At 42.3% G+C, this 27,365-nt stretch overlaps 2 protein-coding genes across 2 annotated transcripts in view; one reads left to right on the top strand and one right to left on the bottom strand.

Annotated features, from left to right (window-relative positions):
- Positions 1 to 1,352, top strand: part of SCG3 (secretogranin III) — a gene marked incomplete at its 5' end in the record, with an annotated part of 36,081 nt that extends 34,729 nt beyond the window's left edge. Inside the window, one exon of the mRNA XM_084239526.1 lies at positions 1,222 to 1,352. Within this exon, the coding sequence (XP_084095652.1) occupies positions 1,222 to 1,340 (119 nt within the window). The 3' untranslated portion in view covers positions 1,341 to 1,352. The remainder of the gene's footprint in view (positions 1 to 1,221) is intronic.
- Positions 1,353 to 5,957: 4,605 nt separating this feature from the next.
- LYSMD2 (LysM domain containing 2) lies at positions 5,958 to 25,148 on the bottom strand (the record flags this gene model as incomplete). The annotated part of the gene is made up of 3 exons (XM_084239901.1): positions 5,958 to 6,000; positions 6,994 to 7,325; positions 24,876 to 25,148. The coding sequence occupies 3 exons, from the start codon at positions 25,146 to 25,148 to the stop codon at positions 5,958 to 5,960; spliced, it is 648 nt and encodes a 215-aa protein (XP_084096027.1).
- Between the last annotated feature and the right edge of the window lie 2,217 nt (positions 25,149 to 27,365).

Here is a 27,365-nt window from a genome sequence, read left to right on the forward strand (position 1 = left end):
GAAATACATATATTTGAAAACCACCACCACAAAAACACCCTACAAGAAAAGGGAACAAAGTACTGCCTGTTATTATCTCTGAATAATAGATTTTAGGTGATATAAATTTTATGTTTCTGTATTTTCCTTGTTTTAAAACAATGACCATATAATAATTAAAGAATCTAGGGCCTCCCCGGTGGCGCAGCGGTTGAGCGCTGGGTTGCGAAGCTGCCCGGCAGCCTCTGCAGCGCCGGTTCGATCCCCGGCTGCTCCCCGGCCATCGGAGGAGGATCCCACATGGCGCGCAGACCTCTCCGGCTGCCCGCTGCTCCCCTCAGCAGTGTACTTCGGTCCTTCTGCCTGCTCTGCTCCCCACTCTGGCTCTGGTGAATTCTCTCACCCTCCCGCGCTTCTGACTATACCCAGTGCTTGTATGTATGTATAAATAAATAAATAAATAAATAAATAAATAAATCTTTAATTAAAAAAAAAGATTAAAAAAAAGAATCAAGGGATGATATGGTTTTGGGGTTCTTGTCCTTGAGAGCCTTCAGACAGATGCCACAGACTGCGCCTATATTGGGGGGATGTCTTTGTTTTTGTTGGATGTTTTGATTTATATAGATTTTTTGGTTTAAGTAGGACAGGAGCTATAAAGAGGTTGTGTTTGGCTTTTTGCTCCATGCATATAACTCAAGCTGAAAAATCAAGCCAATTTTTAATTTGTAAAAAAGGAAGTGGGTTGCCATAGCAACATGGATTTAAACAGTGTAATAAATTCAGGAAGTTCTCACACTTATTACCACCTTTGTGAACTTGAACAAGACACTGACGCTTAGGATCCTGTTTTACCCCAAGTGTGATTCCTGGGAATTTATTTAAAATGCAGACTCTCAGTCCCAGACATACTGAATGTAAATCTGTCCCCATGTCATTGGTCTACACAGTTTGCAAAAGCCTTGTTCAACAAGCCCTGCGGTCAAATGACAACGGTACTCCCCATCTCTGGACCAATCACTGCAGTATGAGGAAGACCAGATGAGATAATATAATACATGTAACCTGATTTGAAGCTGCAAAGCACTGCACAAATGCCAAGAACTCATAATGTCTTCCAATGTGAAAACTGGGGATGGTAATTGTGGTGTTGACCAAAATGCTTCTTAGCTAATGTTAATCACTGTAATGGGATTGGTTTTTCCTGATCCTTGCTCATGATACTTTAATGTTATTTTCCAGATTATGACCTTTCAAAGATGAGAGACTTTATCAATCAACAAGCTGATGTTTATGTGGAGAAAGGCATCCTTGATAAAGAAGAGGCCGATGCTATCAAGCGCATTTACAGCAGCCTGTAAAAATAGCAAAAGACCCAGGAGTCTTTCCACCTTTTTGGAAACCGTAATATAGCTTCAAACACTCCTAATTCTGTGATTAAAGTCGTTTTGACCCAAGGATTATTAGAAAGTACTGGATTTATAGTAGCTAACCTTTTAGAAATGGTTAAAACATAGCTTTCTTGCTATAAAAATTATCTGAAAAGTAAAGTTGTATGTAAGTTGAAATTTTGTACATAGAATCCTTATTTCTTCGTATATTTACATTTTATAATCAGAGGTATGTTTTTGGAAAGTTTTTAATGGACTGAATTTAAATCTGAAACTTCTTTCCACACATAAGCAGCCCCTGAAGCATTAAGGGAGCTTTGTTTGAAGGCATGCTATATATGACAGCACCTGGTAGAATGTGTGTATTACAAGATGTTTTTTCCACCACCAGTTCCCTTTGGCAGTTGAAATGAATTTAAGTTCCTCATAATCGCCATAGCATAAAGGAGAGTTACCTGCTTTTGTGACTGTGCTTTTAGTTAACCCTTTATCAGGCCCAATGACATAAAAATGGACCTAAAAAATGGGCATAGGATTTGCTGGATTTACTAAAACCTCCCCACTCTTAAATTTTCTGTTAATGAGTTTTCAGTCATTGAACTTGTTAGAGCGACAACCACATATTCTCTAAGAAGAAAATGAGATCCCAAGTACATAAAGCAAGGTAAAAATTTATTTCAGATCCAAGTTATCTAAATTGGCTTTGATTCAAGCCAAGGCTTCTCAGTAGAGTAGAAATCGACATAAAAATTATTCCTTTCTTGGTGAACCAAAGTTGATAGCTGAGCTTCTCCTGTAGAAAACATCTAGTGAACTCTGGAAGCCTGCCACTCCCTTCCTCAGCAACCACCACAAACACAGCCCCTTTTGGATTGTGATGAGCACACAGTGGCCCGGGGACCTCTAGAAATGGTAATGGTCACAGTATGCTTTAAAAATGTATCATCCAATATAAATTAATTACAAAAATTTTGAAATGTACTTCAGTTGAAAAATCATAAAAATATGATGCTTTGTGTATTAAGTGTTGCCACTTCAAAATGCCTTCTTGAATGTCTCATATTCACTTTTTGGTAAGACTAAGCTTTTTCTCAAGGGTAGGAGACTACCGTTGTTCCTCTTCCTCATCTTCTCTAGAAAATTGCAAAAATATACCAAAACCAAAGCTGGCAGCACAGAGAAATTAACTCATTCATAAAAAATCAGGACCCATTAGGGATACCAAGAGGGAACAAAAACCACCCGTGCCCACTCTATGCACTTGTCAAAGTCAAATGATTCACCGTTTTAATGCGTCATCCTTGATAACAAGGCCAACTACTCCATACTCAGGGTTTCGAAAAGGTTGGTTCTACATCAGGAGAAAAAACTGGCTGTAACTAAAGCCTTATCCATTCACTTTTCTATAATTTATCTAAATATCTATGTAGTATCTTTTAAAATTAGAAATGTATTTAGGGAGCTTATGGTAGCTTTCAGAGTACATTGACATTCACGCTCTCCTATCAACAAAAGGTCATTATTTATAAATGAAGAAACTGGCTCATAAAAGGAAAACAGAGTGGTAGAGCTGGAGAGAACCCAGGCTTCCTGTTTCATCAGCCCTTCCACAGAGATTCCAGGTGCACGGAAGCCAAAAGTGCTCAAGCACAACTCAGTTCAACTATGGCCACGACAGTCATAACATGAAGGTGAAGGGAGAGATATTTTGGCTAGAAATTGCTAAGAGACCTTAGGCAAAAATAAAACACTGAGAAATATGTTTTTGAGATTGCAGTCTTGATGGGGTTCTGATGAGATGTTGGGGTTCAGTGAGTGGGGTCTTTGGTTTGCCTCTGAGAAAAGCGCTGGCAGAGTTCCCGTTAGTAGCACACAGCAATTTTACCCAGGAGTCAAAGATGTTTGCACAGACATAGGCAGATAAAATATCCAAAAAGGGTAAGTTTGTTAGGGGAAAAAGGAAGGCTTGCACAGATATGGGGGGCAGAGAGTGCTGTAGCTTTTTAAAGGGACAGAAAAGAGACACCTGGTGGGCAGTCTTGGGACAGAGCTGCATTTCGCTAGGGCAGGAGTTGTTGCTATATAGTGTTCCTTTTTGTGGGGAGGGGTTCATTTCTTTGTGAAATTTTTATCCATTGTTAAATTAACCACTAATAGATCAGTCCTCCACATCCCCACCTCTGGTACCCACTTATTTTCTATAGCAGTCCTTTATAATGGCTGACACTCCCATATCTGTATCTCCAGGCCAGCTGAACTTAAGAATTTCACTTTTTTAAAATATTTTTTTGTAGAACTGAGGTGTAGGCTGCAAGTGTGAGAGGATTCACCAGACAGAGTGGGGAGCAGAGCAGGTGAACTTACTGAAATACACAAAGGAAAGCAGTGATAGCATTGATAGTGCTGAGACATAACCCCTAGACTGCCAGGGAGAACGGATTTTTCATTTCTATAGCTGTTTAATGACGATGTTAATCATTTCTAACCCCACCTCCAGTTTCTGGTCTTGTGATGCCTCCATCTCAAATTTTCTACTCTAAGCCTCCAACAGTCTCAATCACAAATTTGAGCTTAAGTTATGTCATTTGGTAGTGTTTTGGGGGCTTAAGTCTTCTGGATTACTCTCAAATTTCTAATTAGGTTAAACAGCATGATAATGCTACATTTTTTAAAGTTCCCAAGCATCCACCAAGATCTGAGTCTTTTCGTACATATACAACTACTTCCTTTCCTATTTTTTTTTTAAAGTTTTCTCCTCCAGCTAACTCTCCACAAGAAAAGTGGATACAAGAGCAAAATAACATCAGAAGAAAACAATAATAGCCTGAGTTATTATCATGACAAAAATAAACAAACAAGCAAAAAAAATAAGGGATTATGTATGTTCTGAACAAGCAAGAAATTCAAGAAAGGGTGGACAGCTACTATTATCCATTCACATACCTGATGATCAGTCCAAAGGCTGGATCTGTGCTGTTCCAGTTCTGTGAGCTCTGCTGCATTAAACTATGGGCACTTGTTTCCCTGCTTAGTGGAAGACTGGAGGAGTCACTGAGAGGGGAAAATGAGGAAAGAAAAAAGAAGGAGAAAAGACTGGAAACAAAGGTCCTTTTTGACCCAGACTCCTTTGGGGATGGTAGAGAGGGTGGGGTAAATATATGAAATTTTATGGAAGTTTAAAGATGTATTTAAACTGGTACTTAAGAAATCCAGATCCCCACCAAATTTAATGTTAAATAATATGCTGCTGAAAGTTTACTGATGCAACCTATACACACAAAAGACAAATTTTATAAATAAAAACCTAACTCAATTCAAATGAGTACAGTGATAACAAAACTCTCTATATAAAGTGACTTATCAATGCAATCTAGAGAGTCAGATCACAATATTACTTATTTTTTCTTTGGATCATATTCCATGTTTCCACTATATTTGTGTTGACTGAAAATAAAGCCTCACAGATAGTAAGATCTGAATCCTGGAAATAGTGCACTAGATTTACTCTGTGAGAGTTGTTCTAATAAACATGTTTGAATTTAGTTTATATAGGTAGGAATACTGAGTTATTGACATTAAGAATGCAATTATTTTTGATAGAAGGGACTTCTAGTCCTGATCTAAAGATATACAGATAGTAAAGGCAACAGAGGATTTAATCTCTTCCATTTTTAAAGAATGCACTGCAGAAATGTAAAAGCTGGGTACCCATTATTCAATCTTTTTTATGTGTTAAAACTTAATCTGAAAAAACTGATTTCACCTTCAGGTATCAGATTTCTATATTTAGTATAGAATTACTAAAGACCACTTTGATCTCTTGCCTGCTAGATTGGGAGGAAAGGGACCCCAGAAATTTTTACAATGGTTAACATCTGACACATTTTAGGTGAAATATTATGAACATGCAAAGATAAACCTTTTTTTTCAAAATGTCAGTTATAATAAATACCATTAAGCAAAGAACAATTACTATTTCAAGTATATAACTGAAAAATCAATTTATTTTCCTATTGCAGAAAATAATTGAAGACTCAAATATGAAAACATAGTTTATTTTCTCATTCAGACTCTTGTAGTTTATTTTTATAAAATAGCAAACAAAATTTGGTTCTTCATATTAATACAGAAAAAGTAATACATACCGAAATATATATATATAGCACTTAAGTTATAAACACATAGCAAAATCAGCATCACACAACCAGCAACCAGCAACCAGTTTTTTACATAATTAGGACTTCTCAGAAGATAAACATTGTTTTTAGCTTGCATATGTAAATAGTCTTTGATGCTTTATATCAACTAGTATTTACAAAAGCTAGTCTAAAAACTACCACCACCTACAAAAGTGGTGAGCTTTTGGATACAATTTTGCTATCATGCCATAATAAAGACTTCAAATTATAGAAAGCCAGCAGGGACTAATCACTTCAGTGCAATCGCAATAGGTAGAACTTCTTAACTGTGATTTAAAAATGTACTCTGTGAGAATCCAAAAGGGATGCTTTTGAATCTTCAGTTGTTGGTTTCTTTATGATTCAACGATCTCTTAATCCAGGCTTGATTATGCCCCCTGATCACTACCTAACTGTGATAGAGGGAAGTTGCATAGGGACTTTCTTCATCTCTGGGAGAAAAAAAAACAAACAGCATTAAGTCAGTGTTTAAAAACTGTATTCAGAAAACTAACATATATATTTATTATACAACTTAATATCCATTTGCAGTAAGGCAAGAATGTATGAATTTAATAAAAGCTTGCAGGCCTTGAAAGTTATATGAAATGTAAATACTCATTAAGGTGTACTTTATTGTTTCCATTTTATTGGCATTTCATTTATGAGATAAATAATGGTATTCATTATAAACTTATATTTGTTTATATTACACTTAAACGAGGCATGTTAAATTATAAGTTAATTATATTCATATGTATATTTGCTTGGGTTTTGGTATTCTACCTTTCTCAAAAGAATTTGAGGTACCCATAACAAAGCACATACATATAAATGATGAATAAAATAAAAATAAAAAATCAGGACTAAGGAAAGGCAAAATATATAACTATATTAACCACAACAAATATTATAGTAGTTGAACTGAGGATCAGTTTTAGTTGTAAGCTTCCTGGTAGCCAGGGCAAAAAGGGAAACACGGTAAGTTGTACCATTCTTAGAGTTTTAAAGGAAAATGAAAACCAATTCTATGGGAGAGATAAAGGCTTGCACTAGTACCAAATTAAATACCAAAAAATTCACATGAGATTTTATGTAGAAACACCCGGTAACACATAATGACAAATTTTAGAAGGATCAGTGTTTTCTAGGACACCGCTTTCTTTGAAGGTGGCAATTAGATGTTTCTATTTGGCTACTAGCCAGAATTGCTGGCTGGACGGTTATACTATCAGAGCAAAGGAGCAATTTTTTTAATAATAACTAACAGAGACAAAAGCGTCACAACAGATAAAACCTTATGCAAAGCAATACTGTTTAGACTTTGTGTGTTTAAAAATACCTCTCTAGAATCAAAATACAGTTTTTAAAGAAAAGAACTTGGCCAAACAAGGGCAGTCACAGTGATTTACTCAGCCCTGGACATTTTACCAGAGCTTTTGTACCTGCTCTCTTCTTTCAGTTTCTTAGCTGCCTGTGTTGATAACTTAATCTGCAAGTCTAGTCTCTGTAGGAAATCTCTGGCTGATACTTCCTCAGGCTGCACAGGCTGAGTATCAGACTCTTGAGGACTGGCAGGAGAGAGGTCTTCCCCAGTCGCCACTTGCTCTTCTTCATGAGAAAAACTGCTATCAACAGTTTCATTTTCTGGAGAATCTATTGAGTTAAGTCCATTGAACAGCAAAGGCCTCTCTGATATAATTGGGATGTTCAAAGTTTTCTTCAGAAATATACAATCATTGGTGAACAGTTTGTTTGCCCTTTTAATTTGCTCCATCTAAAATATAAAAAAAAGAAAACAGTGTTACGTATAAATAAATCCAGGATGCGGCTTATCACACAACACAGAACTAAAGATATTCAAGAGTAAAATGTGTGCAATGCTTTCTTTGGACTTGAGATTATTTTTCTTTTTAAGATTTATTTATTTATGCATACAAAAGCTGGGGTGTAGGCCAGAGGTGCAGGGGGGTGAGAGGTTCACCAAAGACAGAGTGAGGAGCAGAAAAGGCACTGCTGAAGGGAGCAGGGGGTGAGACAGGAGGGGTCTGCTGCGCCATGTGGGTTAGCTCCCTGGTCAGGGATTGAACTCATGCTTCAGTGGCTATGGATAGCTTGATAGTGCTGAGACTTAACCCCTTGCACCACCAGGGAGACCCTGGACTTGAGATTCTTAATCCAGATTAAGTCACATCCCCTAATAGCCCCCAGATATTTCAAGAGATGTCAGGAAATTGTATTTCTCAGTTTTCAAAAAGGAAGACTAATTTCCCCCAGTACATTATTTCCTTTACAAGGCAGTTTTTGCCAATATCAGCAGCCTTAATAACAAACTCTGAAAACCTGACTATGAAATTGAGGCTACAAACTGGGGAAAGGGAGGAAGGAAAACAAAGTGAGCAGGGAGCACAATGGACGTGGTACAGTCTGTGGGGGCCTTGGTGGTGGGTGTGGTGTGAGGACATGCATCTAAGATGGTGTGATCCTGTGTCTCTGAATTACACATAGTTGTAAACCAATGTTACCTCAATTTAAAAAAGTTGATTTTTTAAATAAATTCCATTCTTATTTTAATATTTTTATTATCTGATATTTTAAAAATACATTAGGACTGTTATTTCACTTATGAAATGCTTTCTGTGTTTCTGGAATTGTGTTTGGTAAACCTAATGGATATAGGGGCTGGTACAGGGATAAATGAGAATTTGGAAAAATAGTGTAGACTGGGTTGCAGTCATTAAGAAAGTCCTCACAGAAGAGGGAGGGCTCTGATTTTGATTATTTTGCATTTAGGTGGGTCTTGAAGAATGGGTGAAATCGGGCCAAGAAAGGAAATTTGGAAGGAGAGAGCACTTTACATACGGTGGCTCATTTTATCCTGCCCTGTGGAGAAAGTATTGAAAGACCCACTTTACAAACAAAAGAAACAAAGTTCATAGAGATTATATATCATGGCATCATCATACAAATGGCAGATGAAGAAGCTAGAATTTATTATGGTTTCTGCAACCTCAAACTCTTTCACTGCCTGTGGATGCTCCCCACAAAACCATAGAAACGGAGGAGGAGGTAGGGGTCAAAGACAGACTGCAATTCACACTTGCTACACCATTTAACTTTCATAATAGTTCTATAATCTAGATAGTATCCTCTCTGTTTTTAAAGTGAAGAAACAGACTCAAGAGTTAAGTGGCATGCCTGAGGCCACAATGCTGGAAAGTACAGAGAGGACTCAAGTTATTTGGTTCCAAGCATGCTGGAGAAATGCCTACGCTTATGTTCATCACACTGTATTATAGTGTGTCTGCAGGTTTCTCCACACAACTACCCTGGAAACTCAAACCATGCTAAGCTCTTTATATGCACTATACCATCTTATTTTCATCACAACTCTTGTGACGTGTAATCAAGATAGTCTGGTACAAAAGCTAAGCCATTCTGGCTTGTGAATCTGACAGCCCTGGTTTCAAATCTCAGTTCAACCAAAGTGAAAGATCTGAACATGAACTTCTTACTCATCTCACTAAAACAAAACTTGTGTAAAACAGGTATTGTCTATTTCCCACAGAAAATTAAATGAGTGTTTATACATATATATATATATACACACAGTATATATATATATATATATATACACACACACATACTAGTACAGGGGGGATATCCATGTACATAAGAAAGAAAGAGAAAAAGAGACCATTTAGCAGAGCAAGTGGGCAGTAGATGGTACTTATTACTCACCCTTTTCCAGTGAAGAAACTAAACACACAAAGGATGACTGGTTTTTGTTTTTTGGGTTTTTTTTAAAGATTTTATTTTATTTATTTATACAAGCACTGGGTACAGTCAGAAGCACGGGAGGGTGAGAGAATTCACCAGAGGCACAGGGGAGAGCAGAGCAGGAAGACTGACAAGTACACTGCTGAGGAGAGCAGAGGGTGTAGCAGGGCATGGCAGGAGAGGTCTGCGCACCATGTGGGACCCTCTCCTGATGGCTGGGGATCGAACCAGCACTGCAGAAGCCGCGGGCTGCTTCGCAACCCAGCACTCAGCCGCTGCACCACCAGGGAGGCCCAGGATGACTGGCTTGACCAAGTACACACATGGCTCTTAAAATCTATCAGCAAAATATCTGTCTAACTCTAAAATCCATTAAACACTGTGATTTAAGTGCACAACTAATGGGACCAAATTATGGGAGTTCTTTAATGCCAAATTGATTGAGTGAAAAAGTTTTCTGCAGAGAGTTTGAAAAAACAGTAATCAAATAAATGGACCCAGTTTCTCCTATTTTCCTATTATAAGCTGAATCCATGAAACAGTACACTTAAAGCTATTTTTTTTCTTTTAAAGATACAGTCATGTACCACATAACAACATTTTGATCAACAAAAGACTGAGTACATGACAGTGGTCCCTATATGTAGCCTAGATGTGTTATAGGCTATCCTGTCTAGGTCTGTACAATTATCAATAATTCTATGATGTTCACACAATGACATTGCCTAATGACACATTTTTCAGAGCACATACCTGCCATTAATAGGCACATGACTGTTCTCCATTATTATTATTTTTTTTTTGTTCTCCATTATTTTTTGTGTAGGGTTGAAAGCGAGAGGTTGTGATACAGGCATTTTATTTATGGAATCCCAAGCTAATCCATACTGCAAGCCCAGGGTTTCAAGGCTCCCTAGCGTCATTAACAGGGAGGTTCCAGGAGCCCCCTATATTGTTAAACTGTTTGCTTATGCTACAAAACTGTTGCAACATTATGTTTTCAAGCTATCTTTGCAGAACATCTGAACTCTGCCATCACCAAAAGAGGAAGCATCAGTATTAAAAAAACTAGCAACAACAAATGTTGACGAGGATGTGGAGAAAAAGGAACTCTCCTGCACTGCTGGTGGGAGTGCAAACTGGTCCAGCCAGTATGGAAAGCTGTGTGGAGATTCCTCAGCCTGCTAAGATAGAGCTTCCATATGATCCAGCAATTCCACTCCTAGGTATTTACCCAAAAGACACAGAAACATTAATTCAAAAGGGCACCTGCACCCCTATGTTTATAGCAGCACTATTTACAATAGCTAAGCTTTGGGAACAATCCAAATGCCCCAAAACAGATGACTGGATCAAGAAGATGTGGTACATGTACATATACACAATGGAATATTACTCAGCAATCAAAAAAGATAAACACATGCAATTTGCGGCAACATGGATGGAGCTGGAAGGGATCATGCTCAGCGAAATAAGCCAGCAAGAAAAAGAAAAATACCGGATGGTCTCACTCATAGCAGGAATCTAGAAAACCTAAATAAGGGACCAGGAAAAAGAATAACTATAAGAAAGAAAAAAATCAAAATCAACAAACAACTATGAACCAGAGACACACACTTTGGCGGGGGTGGGGGGGAGGGATTGGGGTCAAAATAAGGGGGTTGCAATTGTATGGGGAATATAAAAATAAAATTTATTATTAAAAAAAAGAATAAAAAAAATAGAAAAAAAAAGTCTTAGCACTATCAAGCTATCACCACTGTGGCCTGAGTTTAACCCTTAGTCAGGGAGCTAACCCACATGGCGCAGCAGACCTCACCTACCTGTCTCACTTGCTGTTCCCCTCTGCAGTGTATTTCAGGAGATCTGCCTGTTTTGCTCCCCTCTCTGTCTCTGGTGAACCCTCTCACCTCTACCCCGCACCTCTGGTCTGTACCCCAGTTCTTGTATGCATAGATATATAAATCTTACCCCAAAAAGACCAGATTAAAAAGCATATATGGGGAAGTGAAAAGTGACCAAAAGTTGCTGACATGTCATTGTAATGTTAAAATTTAATGAGATGGATGGGATTTAGCTGCCCTTTCTGCACATGTGATGTGTGGTGAAGCATGATCACTGACTGAGCAGATGCCAACAAAGAAATGCCTAGAACACATCAGAGGGAGGAACTATGTGGTTACTACCACCACCACTTCCCCGCCCATTCTAAGCACAACTCAACATATTCTGTTCTTTTGGAGCCAAATTGAGAGACTCTGATGCCCAGAAAGGTCTCCCTGGAGGGCTCTTTTGCCCTCCACCCCATATCTCCAGTCGGTATCTGGAGTCCTCATTTCATTCCTGATTGGGGTTCTCAAGAGCCCACAGGCTGGTCTGGTATCTGATGATATACACCTTACCACATAACTTTCCTTCCTTTTTTTTTAAAAAAAGATTTATTTTATTTATCTATGCATACAAGAACTGGGGTACAGGCCAGAGGTGCAGGTGGTGAGAGGACTCACCAGAGACAGAGTGGGGAACAGAACAGGCAGACTGACTGAAATACACTGCTGAGGGGAGCAGTGGGTGAGACAGGAGAGGTCTGCTGCGCCATGTGGGTTAGCTCCCTGGCCAGGGATCAAACTCGTGCTACAGTGACTGACCACAGCTTCATAGTGCTGAGCCTTAACCCCTTGTGCCACCAGGGAGGCCCACATTTGGTTTTCAAAGAGCTCACTGGGTATAACTCACTCATGTTGCCAGAGGTTTGGATGAAGGACCAGAAATCCCCCCCTTGTCTGCAGGGTTACCAAGACTAGTCCAGAAGCAGGGTGAGGTGGTCTTTTGAATTCTAGTTTCTAATTAGAGTGAAGACAAGGGTAAAAAAGAGAGAATGTTAATGGACAGATGCATTAAAGAGACAAATTTTAAATCTAAAAACCCTAGCTATCTGTGGCCTACTTTAGGCTTAGATTTTAAAGAGATAAATAACCTGGATACTTTATCCATAATGGGCTTGGCTATAGTCTATTGTGCCTCAGTGCCCCTTGGTTTTACCACCTAGCGCCCACCTCCTCAGTCTCTCCTAGTACAGGGGCTTCCAATCGCCCTGAGCTCCCCTCTGGCTCCAGGGTAAGCATAAGACTCATTTCCTGCAGTTTGGAGCATCACAGTCCCCTGGCTTTCTTGACAGGTCTCAGTCCTATCTCAGAACAATTTAGGGGTGCAAGAAGACTTTCACTGGGTCGGGAAGGGAAAGGGCCTCTATTTTTTTCTGTTAGGAGATGGGCCTGGAACTGCTGGCAGCTCTCCTGCCATCACATGGAATCTGACAAGAAGGGAACCTTGGAGGAGAGCAATTTGACCTCTAAACCAAAGCCTGAAGCCAAAACAACCTTGGATCTTTCAGTTCTATAAAACAATTAAACTTCACTTTTGGTCTTTTGTTTAGGTGAATTTGACTTAAGTTTTCTGTAACCTAAACTTAAAGAGCCCTTTGAAATACTTATTGGCAGGGGTCTACAAATGCTACTAGTCATTGCTTTCTGGGAATGATGAAGCAGACAAGAACACTTGGACCTGGCCTCCCTGGTGGTGAAGGGGTTAAAGTCTCAGTGCTATCAAGCTATCGCCAGCCACTGCGGCCTAAGTTCAATTCCCAACCAGGGAGCTAGCCCATAGGGCGCAGCAGGCCTCTCCTGTCTCATCCACTGCTCCCCTCAGCAGTATATTTTGGTAGATCCACCTGTTCTGCTCCCCACTCTGTCGCCGATGAAGCCTCTCACCTTCCCCATCTCTGGCCTACACCCCAGTTTTTGTATGTATAAAGAAATAAAATTAATCTTAAAAAAATAAAAAACACTAAGACATGATTGCTGATTGGAGGGCTGGAAGCATCAAGAATAAACTAAAATTGCTTCAGGACATAAACTATTATTTCTATAGTTACCCTGGATCCAACAAAGATCTTATACACACTAAGTGCTTAGGATGGATTGGTCAATGAAATAACACAGGTCAGAGGAATAGGTATAAAAGATGAACCCATAGAACCAGAAAGGGGCTGTAAATTGTCTGTTGTGTTGGTTATTCTTCCTCTAAACCCATCCTCACTTCGTAATCTATTCTCTATTCTGACCTGAACCTCAAGAGGTTAACTTCTTAGGAACTGCATTTCTAAGCTCCCTTATCCTTGGAATTTCAATTGATAGTCCAAAGGAAGGAACCAGCAGAAGAACCACCACATCATAGCCCCAAGGGCTACAGTCCTCTATGGCAGAGTTCCCACCAGGCAGTCCCTCATGCTAGGCCCCAACTCTCACTGGTATCTGGTACACCACTGCTTCCCGGGTCCTACAGACCTAGGGATAATGTCTCCCTGCTGTTGCTAGTCTCTGGTGCTTTGCCATCCCTGGTTCATTTCCCTAATCCTGCTCACATTTATGTAAATGTCCCTTTGAGATAGCTTAGGTAAAAGAAATTGCAAGCTGGAAGGGTGAGTTGCCACAAGTCCTATTTGTTGGGTGGACTAAATCATGGATTGGAGCGCCCTGTCCAAACAATTAGGCCCGCTACACTGACCATGAGGTGCTATGCTAGACAAAAAGCATTAGATCTTGGGGCCTCCCTGGTGGCACAAGGGGATAAGACACAACCTATGAAGCTGTTGTGCAAAGCCACTGCAGTATGACTTTGATTCCCCGGCCTGCCAGGGAGGTGACCCACATGGCGCAGCAGACCTCTCCTGCCTCACCTGCTGCTCCCCTCAGCAGTGTATTTCAGTCAGTCTGCCTGTCTGTTTCCCACTCTGTCTCTGGTGAATCCTCTCACCCCCCACACCTCTGGCCTGTACCCCAGTTCTTGTATGCATAAATAAATAAATCTTTCAAAAAAAAAAAAAAGCATTAGATTTTGACTAATGATTATCTCACAATTTCCTGGAGGGAGAAGGCCAAGCACCCACGTGTGCATTGGAATGTAACCCATACTGCAAATGCCCAGGCATAGCCCCCCACCAAACAAGCACAATGCTGTTCTCCTCCTCCCTACCTTGCCTCACGAACCAACCCTAATTCCCCATTCTGACACTGGTTCCTTCATGCATGAGTCTCTAATAAAGCCTTGTCCAACACCTAGAACTCTCTGGAGAATTCTTTCCCTAGAAGACAAAGACCCAATCTTTGGAGCTGGGGCTTATAACACCTTCATTAAACTTTCTTTGGCCACACCCCGGGCCCACTGGGCCCACTATGTGTATCCTGCCAGGACCCTGACTGATACATCTATCACTGAGTGTCCTGAAGTCAGGGACTCCATTCAGTAGCAGCAGTAAGCACTTAAGTTGCATGCTGACCTTAATAGTCTAAGATGACCATTGGAAGCTAGCGTCAAAGACATCATGGGTATTCAGATATAGTTACCTTCAAGATGGGAACCAAGATAAGGATGGGCAGATTTTTTTTTTAAAGATTTATTTATTTATACAAGAACTGGGGTATAGGCCAGAGGTGCGGGAGAGCGAGCGAATTCACCAGAGACAGAGCAGGTAGCAGAACAGGTAGACGGACCAAAAACACTGCTGAGGGGAGCAGCAGGTGAGACAGGGGAGGTCTGCGCACCAAGTGGGAATCTTCCTGGCCGGCCGGGAATCGAACCCTGGATGCAGACCCTGTGGACAGCTTTAAGCACTGTGCTCAACCCGCTGCACCACTGGGGAGGCCCAGGATGGGCAAATTTGAGTTTGAAAATGAAACAGGTACATGAGTTCAGTATAAGACTGAAGTTAGAAATATGTATTTAGAAATACTTTCTGGTTTCAAATTCTGGTTTTGCCACTTTCTAACCATTCTCTATAAATCTGTTTTCTTTTCTGTAAAGTAAGGAAAACATTACAATCATGCTCACTAACAGGGATACATTCTGAGAAAAGCGTCATTAGGTGATTTTGTCACCAATTTTGTCATTCCTATAGAAACAGAGTGTACTTACACAAACCTAGGTGGTACAGCCTACAACATGCCTTGGTCACACACAGAGACCACCAGTACATAAGTGGTTTGTGTTGACTGAAACACTGTTAGTGGTGTTCAACTGTACTATCTTTCCACGATTGCTCTGATGACTTATGGAATTAACTCTTTTTTTTTAAAGATTTATTTATTTATGCATACAAGAGCTGGGGTACAGGCCAGAGATATGGAGGGTGAGAGGATTCACCAGAGAAAGTGGGGAACAGAACAGGCAGACTGACTGAAATACACTGCTGAGGGGAGCAGTGGGCAAGGCAGGAGAGATCTGCTGCACCATGTGGGTAGCTCCCTGTCCAGGGATCAAACTTGTGCTACAGTGGCTGCAGATGGCTTCATAGATTGCATCTTAACCCCTTGCACCACCAGGGAGGCCCAGGAATTAACTCTTGTCAAGCATTCAGAACAATGGAACACCCAGGAAGCATCTCAATAACGTTAGCAGCTAAGACTATTAAATACAATCAAAAGTGAGGGTCTCCCTGTGGCACAAGTGGTTAAGCACTGCACTATGAAGCAATCCACAGCCTCTGCAGCACGAGTTTGATTGCCGGCTGGCCGGAGAGTAACCCACATGGAAAGGCAGACCTCTCCTGACTCGCCCACTGCTCCCCTCAGCAGTGTATTTCAGTAGATCTGCCTGTTCTGTTCCCCACTCTGTCTCTGGTGAATCCTCTCAAGCCACCCCCACCCGCCCCCTCTGGCCTACACTCCAGCTCTTGTATGCATAAATAAATAAATCTTAAAAGAAAAAACACAATCAAAAGTGAGAAAAGAACAGGTAAGAACAGATCCTGACATGTATTCAGCAAATGAGAAGTGAGGAGTGCACATTTTAAAAACATTTCTTTGCTAAGACTATATAAATGTCATCTAAACAAGGCTAAGTGAATAACATTTTATGTTGTCAGTACCCTGAGTTTTAATTTTATATTTTCAAAAGGTATTGACTTTGATCTTAACTTGTTCTCTTTGACAAGCAACGGCTTGAACCAACTATACAGGCTCCAAACTCTTACCTATAAATGAAACCAGTCATGCAAAAAGACAAGGGTGGGAAGGGAGCAGGGGTGCTGGGGTGGGGGCAGAAAGGGTTCCAGCCAGAAAGAGCAGCTGCAGTGCCCCAGAGCAGGAAAAAGTGGTGTGGCTGAAGCACAGGGAGTAATGAGCAAGCTGAGGCCGCACACAGCCTTGGATGCCAAGGTAAGAATTTAGGTTTTATTTTAAATGTAAGAAAATCTTGGAGGATGAAGGAAGGGAAGGACATGACCTGATTACAGTTAAAAGATCACTCGGCTGTTTTGTGGAAAATGGGTTGGCAAGAAAGAGGCATCAGTGGAAACAGGAAGTCCAGTTGTGGAGGAAACTGCAGTGGCACAGACCAGACTGTAGATAATCCTGAGCAATGAAATGATGTTTTGTTTTGCTTTGGAAAGTTTTATACCTTTAGTTGAACTGAAACGGATCTAATGTTCTGAGAATTGCATCTCACATATCAAAAGTCATGATCCAAACCAAGGAAGCACTAGAAAACTCAGCTTTCCCACTGGTGCTCTGTTCTACTTTTCCCAAATACCCAATTAATGCTGAGAATAGAAAGTATGACCTTTTCAAAAGTGACACAGAGCTGTCCTGTTCTTGAAGGTGGCTGAGTAGAGGGGAGGTATAAGCAGTTAAATGCTGTCATTTCAGAAGTCTCTCCTAAGGAGGACTGAATAGCATGACTCGAAAATTTACTATCTGTTCACTAAGAAACAGATTACGGAATACTTAAGAGCTAACAGGAAGGCCACAGGTCAGTCAGGCTGAAATTATGTAGAATAGTACCTTCAGAAATTTAAAAACAACTTATTTAGTGATGCTCCTGTAAATACATTTTATAAAGGTGAGTTCACACTGGAGGAAACTCACAAAACTTTCCCCCCAAAAGGTATATCAACACAAGCTACTAGGCATGGCCAACAACTCTCCCTTAAGGTTAATTGGGTCAGCTTTAGCAGGCCCCCTACCTAACTATGAATGCAACGTTTAACATTTCTTTTTCTTCCTTTCCAGTCCTTAAAAACAAAAAAGAAGAAAAACTTCCTTTCCAAAACATTTCAGGATACACAGTAACATTTACACAGCACTATGTGGCTTACAGACTATTTACACACACACACACACACACACACATCTCATTTTATTACCATCATTTCACAGAAAACAGACAGGATTCCTTCAAGATCATTCACTAGAAGTACTAAATTGACACACACACTCCGCCCCCCAACAGTCTCCTGTTAAGTTCTAGGTGTTAGAGGGAAACAGACTCCTCCATTGTCATGTCTAATGGGGAAAAAAACATTTCTTTTCTATGTCATCTCAGAAGAATATGACACTCCATTTACCTGAAATGTTGAGAAAAAAGGCAAATCTATAGATTAGGAAGTAACTTCTGCAACTGGAGAAGGGCATAGGGAGTAAGGACAATGTGCACAGGGATGTTTTCAAAGTGATGGAACTGTTCTAAAATTGGATTTTGGTAATGATTGCACAGCCATATAAAAGTGCTAAAAGTTCTTGAATTGTACATTTAAAATGGCTGATTTTTGTAGTATGTACATTATACCTCAATAAAGCTGTTTTTCAATAGAAAATACATAATAACCTATGTGTTTACTCACTAAAGACTTTTATTTTTTTTACTAACTTGACCATGTCTCTCACTACAGGCAAAACTACTTATTTATGGTTCTCTTCCCTGTGACCAGAAAGGATCAGCAATTTCTACCAGCAGCAGGAGCTAAAGTTATAATCACAAATGATTTATATATACTTGCATTTCTAACTCCCAGTGCTTACTTCCCCTAAAATGATATTCATTTCACCTTTTCTCAGCAAGGTCACTTCTCTTAGAGAAAGTGTTAAGAAAGTTCCTGGCTTAACTGCTCCTTGGAAAAGGAAAAGAAGACTCTGGGGACAAAATTGGACAGGAAGTGACTGAGGGGACTGGGGACAATACGGTCTCTGTAGGGGGTACAGCCAGGCAAGTTGCCAAAGGGAAGCACAGACAAAAAGCTTGATGCAAATAATGATAGGTCTCCCCATGTCTCCTTGCAGACTCCTTACTTTCAGTTTCTTTACTGTGTTTTCCCAAAGTTTCCAAACAAAAAGTTCAAAGTGACTGCCTAGAGCTTAGTCAGTTCCTTCCAGAGACCTGACTACAACTGAGAGGAGCTAGGGTAACCACAAAAGCAATAGCCAAATCTAGAATACTGGGTCAGGGATGGGGCCTTCGTGTCTCGGCGGAGATAAGCACAGCCCAGAAAATTCCAGTTCAAGCAAAGTTCATGTCTGAGATCTGAACTATATTTTCAACTCAACCCAAAGAGTTTCAGTTTCCGACACCCACTTCCTTAAATGTGCCTTACCACAGGGAGATGCTCACATCTGAACATGTATTTAATGTCAGGTGGAAGGGGGAGAAACAAACACAGGGTACCAGTAACTGCAGCAGTCTTCTTTTTATAGATTTGCAAACTAGACACAAATCAATCTTTGCAACTACAGTTAAGCAGCCTGCACTCCCTTTGCTCAGTCCTTCCCTGGGCCTCACCTTTCAGGGTTTGCTCAGCTCAGGTCCTGAAGATTTCGTAGCAGTCAGGCTGTCCAGTGGATGAAAACCCTGTGTGTGTAGAGGGTCTACATTCTGCCAGACTCAGGCTAGCACAGATTATACAAAAATGAATCAGAGACACTCCTGTCTTCTTAAGTAGCTGCAGGCTAGTGGAAAGTAGTCACCGAAAAACTCACCATGAATAAAGAGAGGACAACATGTATTAGTTTGAAGCCCCAGCATCTATTTAACACTGGGCCTCAAACAAACCAGGCTTAAAATTAGGTTAAAAAAGCTGCGCACAGCATCTGCAGTGCCGGTTCGATCCCTGGCTGCCAGGCGAGGGTCCCACGTGGCACGCAGACCTCTCCTGCTGCCCACTGCTCCCCTGAGCAGTGTACTTTGGACCTTCTGCCTGTTCTGCTCCCCGCTCTGGCTCTGGTGAATTCTCTCACCTCCCACGCTTCTGACTGTACCCAGTGCTTATGTAAATAAATAAGTCAATTAAAAAAAAATTCTTAAAAAAAAAAAAAAAGTAGGTTAAAAACAAAACAAAACAAAAAACAATGAATGCCAGTTGCAAATAACTACTAAAGAGTTCTTTTTAATTTAAAGATTTTTTTTTATTTATTTATGCATACAAGAACTGGAGTGTAGGCCAAAGGTGCAGAGTGGGGCAGGGGTGAGAGGATTCACCAGAGACGGCGTAAAGCGCAGAACAGGCAGATCTGCTGAAATACACTGCTGAGGGGAGCAGCGGGTGAGACAGAAGAGGTGGTCTGCTGAACCATGTGGGTCAGCACCCTGACGAGGGATTGAACTCATGTTCCAGTGGCTGGCAGTAGCTTGATAGTGCTGAGACTTTAACCCCTGCTCCACTAGGAAGGCCCAACTACCAAAGATTTTGAAGGGGATGGTGGTAAGGGTCATTAAGATGTTTCCTAAGTCACTCCCAGCGGAATTAGGGTCTGTCAGGTGTTAGGCCTAGCCAGGTTCTTGAACCTCCATATTCTTTTCCATATAGATTAGATTCCTAGATCCCTGGGTCCTGATTCACTAGGGCAGAGGTACTCAAACTAAACAGTAAACAAGCAGAAAATGTATTGCATATCAGCAAATCATCCAGAATCCAACTATATCTCACCATTTCCACCACTACTACTTTGGTCCAAGTTACTGTCCTCTTGTCACCTGCATTATTGCAAAAGCCTCCGTCGTATTTGATCCCCCTGCCATGGCACTTGCCCTCCTACAGCCTATTCTCAAAGCAGCAACCAGAGTGATCCTTTCCATGCGCTATTCATATCATGTCACTCTTCGCTCAAACCCCTCCAATATTTTCCAACTTAGACAAAAATTGGCAGTTCTCAAAGTGGCCTTCAAGGTCCTTAGTGATCTGGTCCAAATGCGCCCCAGTGCAATCAAAGCACCAGCCACATTACCGCATTCCTGGAACTCGTCCATTAAGTTCCCACCTTTGCACACTCATTGTTCCTCTCCTTAGGGCTCCCTCCTTTACATTCTTCTCAGTGAGGTCTTCCATAGCCAGGATGGTTGGAAGTGCAGCTACCTCCACCAGCCCTTCCTATCGCCTTTCCCTTCAAATTTTTTCCTCATTTTGTTTAACAATACTTAAAATAGAACATATTTTGTTTGTTTACTTACTACCTCCACTGACTAAAATGCAAGCACCATAAAGGTATGGATTTTATACATTAACATGTCACCAGAAAGACAAGCAAGCAAGCGAAGGAAGGAAGGAAGGAAGGAAGGAAGGAAGGAAGGAAGGAAGGAAGGAAGGAAGGAAGGAAGGAAGGAAGGAAGGAAGGAAGGAAGGAAGGAAGGAAGGAAGGAAGGAAGGAAGGAAGGAAAGAAAGAATCCAATAAATGAGAAAACAAGGCAAAGAAGGGGGAGGGAAGCAAGTCACACAGCTAATACCTGCTATACAATTTTTAGGGCCCAGTAAAAAGTGAAAATGTGGGGTCCTGGATCACAAGTTTTTGAAATTTTAAGGCAGCAACAATAGCCATTAAACCAAATTCAGGGCTCTTCCATGCCTGCAAAACAGATATGCCTGGGCGCCTTTTCTGGAGAGTCTGGTCCAGCAGAGTTAAGGCCAGCTAGCATCTTTCATCTTAGTGTGTCCAAGGGCATTCTCCTATCCAGGTAAGTTTGAAGAACACATTTTGTCCCACAGCTTGGATGGACCCTGCTGCTAGCCCTTGAATACTGCTTCAGATAACCAGTTTCCAACTTGTTCCTCTGGTACAAAGATTAGCAACCAGGTCTTTATCTTTACTTTCTGTTCTGGAACCTCATGGTACCTAATACATTACTGAATTTTACCAGTCTCCCCCATTAAGGACTGAAGTCCTACAAGGTCTCCCAGCTGGGGGATTGGGGAGCTGACATGGGCAGACAGGCTTTTTTGAGAGTTCCTGTTACTGTAAGACTGCAGAACTGTGGTCTACTCTCCCCAGATATGGGATGTTAAAGATAACTATTATAAATTCCCCTGGACTGACTTACTTTTCAGGTGCACTGCCTTGGCGCTCCAAATCTCCAACATTTCGTCACCTATTTTTTTTTTAATATTCTTTTTTTTAAAGATTTATTTATTTATTTATACAAGCACTGGGTACAGTCAGAAGCACGGGAGGGTGAGAGAATTCACCAGAGCCAGAGCGGGGAGCAGAGCAGGCAGAAGGACCGAAATACACTGCTGAGGGGAGCAGCGGGCAGCAGGAGAGGTCTGCGCGCCATGTGGGACACTCCTCCGGTGGCCGGGGAGCAGCCTGGGATTGAACCGGCGCTGCAGAGGCTGCGGGCAGCTTCGCAACCCAGTGCTCAACCGCTGTGCCACTGGGGAGGCCCTCGTCACCTATTTTAAACAATAATTTAAATAAGTTGTAGATGATCAAGGGTGACTATTATAGACTTAACTTAACTCATTCCCGTTCAATGAGGAAGAAAAAAATAATCTGCCTTTTTAGCTTCCTTTAAAATCTCCATTAAAAATGAGTAAATCCAATTAAATCTGCAGATATTAACTAATGTAAGAATATAATTTCACTCTAATGATATTGTCACTTTCACTGGTTCTATATGACCAGTGGGAGAGTATGAAACAAAAAAAATTCATCAACTATAGTTTAGGGCTCAAAGCAAATGATATAGGTATAATAGACCAGCCGTTCTCAACAGTCTCTCTTCCCAGGGAACACGTGGCAATGACTCTATGGGGGTGCTATTGGCATCTAGTGGGCAGAGGTGAGAGATGTTACTAAACATCCTGCAATTGTAACAGGGTGGTCCCCAGGAAAGGGGGAGGTTCCAGGTTTCCTGCCCCACCCAAGGGAGGGTGGAGCTGAGCAGGGAGGGAAGAAACTGCAGAGGAGACTGAGGAAGGAAGCAGGACAAGCCAAAAGGAGACCTGGAGGAGGCACATGGAGCCTGGAAACACGGGAAGAAACTGTGCTTGCCTTTTGGTCGTGGACTGGGTGATACAGATGTGGGTGAGACCTGTGGGGAGGTGACAATGGCAGCTTTTATCTTGATTTTGATTTTGCTCTTTTCCTTCCGGGCTTGTCTGGTTGTTTCTGACCCTTTTCTGTGGTTCCCCACTGGAAGATGCTTTGGACTTGTGGCAGGCTTTGGGGCCTTGCTCTGGGCCAATCCCATTTGAATGGAGTTTTACCCACGAAGGGACGGGTAACTTTGGGTGCTTGATTTAGAAACTAGATTCTTTGCCTTTCCTGTATTGTTGCCTAATTGTATTAAAGTCCCTTCCCATTAAAGTCTCATATGTTTTGTGTTGATGCGGCAGATGGCAGAACCCATTTAGAGCAGGCAGGTTTTGGGGGGATCTGGGGTGCACCTCTCCCTGACTTGTAACACAATCACTGGACAACTCCCACAACAAAGAATTATCTGGCTTATAATATCAGTAGTGCTGAGGTTGAGAAACCCTGTAATAGATTATTTCTGACTAAAAGTTATAATCCCTAATTTATTATACTTGAACTCAGTGGCTTAAAAAATTATCTTTATAAAAGTTATAAAAATTTCATTTATACTTTAATGGAATGGGTGATAAGGTTATGAGTAACAGAATCTATATTAAAGAAAATGAGGATTAGAAATCATTTTTTAAAAGATTTATTTATACAAGAACCGGGGTACAGGCCAGACACGCGGGAGGGTGAGAGGATTCATCAGAGACAGAGCGGGGAACAGAACAGGCAGACTGACAAAATACACTGCTGAGGGGAGCAGCGGGCGAGACAGGAGAGGTCTGCTGCACTGTGTGGGTATCTCCCCTGCCTGCCGGGATCGAACAGGCGCTGCAGAGACTGCGGAAAGGTTCACAGCGCTGTGCTCAATCACCTGCGCCACCAGGGAGGCCCAAGGAGGATTAGAAATCATTTGGTGAAAGGTGGGGTACAGCGAGCAGGGATTTAGGAGCATTAGTAACTCAAGTAAAACTATAGAGCATAGAGGAGGAGCAGAGCAACTGGAGAGTAGGAACCAGGAAAATAACACTTTTCTGAATACCATGGATTCTTTGATTCAGTCCTCCTGGCCTAACTGATAAGATACAAAGCAGTAACCAAGATGCTAAGACAGCTCTTATTAAAACTAGAACAAAAATAGGGTAGAAATCAGGAGTCATATCTAGAGAAAAGTCAATGCCTTATTATATTAATTCAAGCTGGTTTAAATGACTAAGCATACTTGGAAAATATCCTAACCACTCATCCTTTCTCCCATCAGTAAAAAAGGAGGTTAATTACACCTATCTCCAAGACTTACCAGAAAAATCAAATTGCATAAAGAGCAAGACAAGTGCAATGCCTGCCACACAGCAGCATTTAGCAGAAGCAGCTACTGATATTTCCCATTTGCTTTCCTCTAGCTGAGGTAACATTAATGCACATAATAACTGTAGTTCTATGTTTTCTGTGTTGGTTCATCTCTAGAAACTCCCAAGAGGGCAGGATGGCACTATCCATGGCAGGATTATGTCAGTACACACCTGCACAGTAAGATTCTTGATCTCAAAATGTTTAAGTGATAGAAGGATCTGCTAGGAAAACATACACCAGTGCAAAAGGGCAAAATAGATTACTCAGTCTCTGACATTGGGTGGAGGATGAGAGTTCCACTTTAAGAGAAAGATAAAGATCACCTTTCTTCCCATTGCTGTGTAAGGTGCTTCAGGAAAGAACGCTGAAAACTGATACAGAACTCAAATGCAAAATGGCCCTCATATGGCTAGAGTTAATTGTAACTAATTTCAATGAAACAGTATGTTCCCTCAGGTTTTCATGTTCTTCCCAGAGGTGTAATGCAATAGGCCTAAGACATATACACTTATAAATTTATAACAAACACAGCTCTCCAGCTCACCTAGACCACAGTCCTTGGCTGCTGCCTAGCGACAGGTGTCACATTCACAGTTGCCAGCGAGCCCAGGGGTATAATTTCACTTCTAAATAAAGAAGCATAATCGATAGAACCAGAACCATCCAGCAGGCGCAACTGTACCATGCCTGACTCATCACAGTGCTTGTTTAGACAGAAAACAAAATTTCCTGCCTAAATCCTCATCTTAGCACAGCAAGCAGTGTGGTGGGGACTGAAAATTGTGTGAACGTGACTCGTGGTCCTCCTGGGCCTGCCTCACGTGGCAGATCTGGTCCAAGAGTGGGCAGAGCCCCGGGATCTGCTGCCCCGACCGGCCGAGGCCCGCCCCTCGGGCTCCAGGACCAGCTTGGGCGCCGCAGCCGTCGCCCGCAGCGCGCGCCCGGGGAGCGCGGGGCGCGCAGCGCCGGGGGCCAGACGGCCGCCTCCACGGTCCCCCGGCTCCCCCCACGCCGCACCCCGCTCGGAGCACCCCCGTGGCCGCCAGCCCGGGCCGCGGCGCGCCCTGCTCACCGAGACTCCGTACTTGAGCGCGATGCCCTGCAGCGTGTCGCCGGCGCAGACCCGGTGCTCCACATGGCGCTCGAGGACGCCGGCCCCCAGCGGCGCCCGCACGCTGGCCGTGCTGCCGTACGAGCGGGTTTTGGTGCGGGCCAGGCTCAGCGACAGCTCGGCCTCTTCGGACTCGGAGCCCGAGCGCGAGCCGGGGGGCGGCGAGGGCGCGGAGGGCCGGGGCGCGCGGGGGCCGCCCGCCCGCAGGGAGGGCGCGGGAGCCGAGTCCGCCATGGGTCCCGCGGAGGCCGCCAGGTCGGGAAGCTCGCCAAAGGGGCGGCGCCTGCTCCGCCGCGCCTCTTCCACTCCTCACTGGGGCTGTCGCCGGCCTGTCCGCGGGGGCGGCGGGCTGGAAGCCGCGGCGGGGAGCTGCGCGCCGGGCATGGCGGACGCCTCCTTCCTGCGCGCGCCGCCTTCTCTCCACGCACCTGCCAGGGAAGAGCGAAACCAGCTCCCGCAGCCGCCGGGCCTACCGCCGGGGCTCCACCCTGCGCCCCCGTCCCGGGGGAGGTCACTGAGGTCCGCAGGATTGGAGGGGAAGGGGAGCCGATCCCAAGGCGACCTCCTTAGGAGGTGGACCCGCGTGCCATACTCATAGAGCCTGGTGCTGCTCTGCCCTGGCCCCAGCAAAACCCCAAAGCTTTGCTCTACCTCCTATCACTGATTCCCCAGCGGGCGCCAGCTCCCTCGGACCTTAAGAGTCCTGCCAAGGGTACTGTCTTCCCCCTGCCCCCACCCGATTACTTCCATGACCTTAATAGAAAACATCAGTCCCATTAAACATACAACTTTTCCAGGCTCATCTCAACAACCTGAAGGTCCTGTCCTTTAAACATTACACCAGAAGGAATCGCTTTTCTAAGGCCTGATCATCTCAAACTGTTTAGTTGTGATTCACCCTGCACTGCACACCAGAGCCAGGTTTAGTTCTGAGCGGCCTGACTAACTACAGTCGATTATCCTGGCTCACTACTTCGAATTTACTATCTGCAAACATTTTTTTCCTTAACAGTTGTTCTCTCTTAATACCTTGAAATCACAACTCCCCACAGTTATGAAGTCCACCAATGGCCTCTTATCTGTATTTGTCATCTGAATAGCCTCTCCTCAATATTCTGGACTCTGATGGTAATTTACACAAAGTGGGTGCATTTACTAGAATCTAGGGTCCATGTTTCTGTTGTACTTTGGACAGCTCTCCAGTAGGCAGATCAGGAGACAGGAAGTTTGTCATTGGCTGAACTTTTGATATGTGGACATGCTGGACAGAGGCAAAGGAACTAGAACTCAATAGACGTGACAAAGGATAGAAGAGGAGCAAGTGGCTTTCATGACTCACTCGAAAATTAAATGGTTTCCATGGACAATAGCACTTACACTGAATTTTGAGCTATTATTTCCATTTTCATTATCAGTGTTTTGGTCATATCCCATGTACAACTATATACTTTATATGCTCCTGCCCAACAGAGTCATTTGAACCTGCTTTGTTTCAACATTTATACCTTGCATATGTCATGCCCTCCATCTGTCCTGACACTCTTTCAATATACTGTCTATTTATTTATTTAAAGATTTATTTATTTATGCATACAAGAGCTGGGGTGTAGGCCAGAGGTGTGTGTTGGGGGCGGGGGTGAGAGGTTTCACCAGAGACAGAGTGGGGAACAGAACAGGCAGACTGACTGAAATACACTGCTGAGGGGAGCAGAGGGCGAGAGAGGAAAAGTCTGCTGCACCACGTGGGTTAGCTCCCTGGCTGGGTATTGAACTCTTGCTGCAGTGATTGCTGATAGCTTCATAATGCTGTGACTTAACCCCTTGTGCCACCAAGGAGGCCTCTGTCTACATTTTTTACAAATTAAGGGCCATCTCAAATGATACATCCTCCACCAGCTCCTCCCCGATTCTTCCCAGGGTCTCCTTCCCAACTGCCTTAATTGTTGTTTCTCCATTGAATACAAAGGCAGCTTGCACCTCTTGAAGAGCGTTTAACTTGCATGTGATATTTATTTTAGTTTGCTGATAATAGACAATACTACAGTGTTTATCGACAACATAGATAATTTCTGTTTTAGAACTGTTCAAATATTGGGGCTGTTAAAAATTTAATGCTATAAAACATGAGTTAACATGCAAATATCTATTGTGTTAATCAGATAGAAAGTATAATTGTGGAAAAGATGGCATAAGATACCCAAAAATATTTAGGAATAAGTTTAATACAAGTGAAGCTTGCTTTTATTAAAATATTACAAAACTCTATTGAAGCCATAAAAAAAAGATAGCAAATAAAAACAGGGCTACACCATGTTTATGGGTGAGAAGATGCAAAATGATAAAAAATATCATTCCCTTCCCAAACTTATAAAAATTAAAATTTCAACCAAAATCCCTATAGCATTCTTCAAAGGACATGACAGGTTTATGTTAAAATTCATGTAGAAAATA

Source organism: Talpa europaea (assembly GCF_964194135.1).
Source record: "Talpa europaea genome assembly, chromosome: 8".
Taxonomy (NCBI): domain Eukaryota; kingdom Metazoa; phylum Chordata; class Mammalia; order Eulipotyphla; family Talpidae; genus Talpa; species Talpa europaea.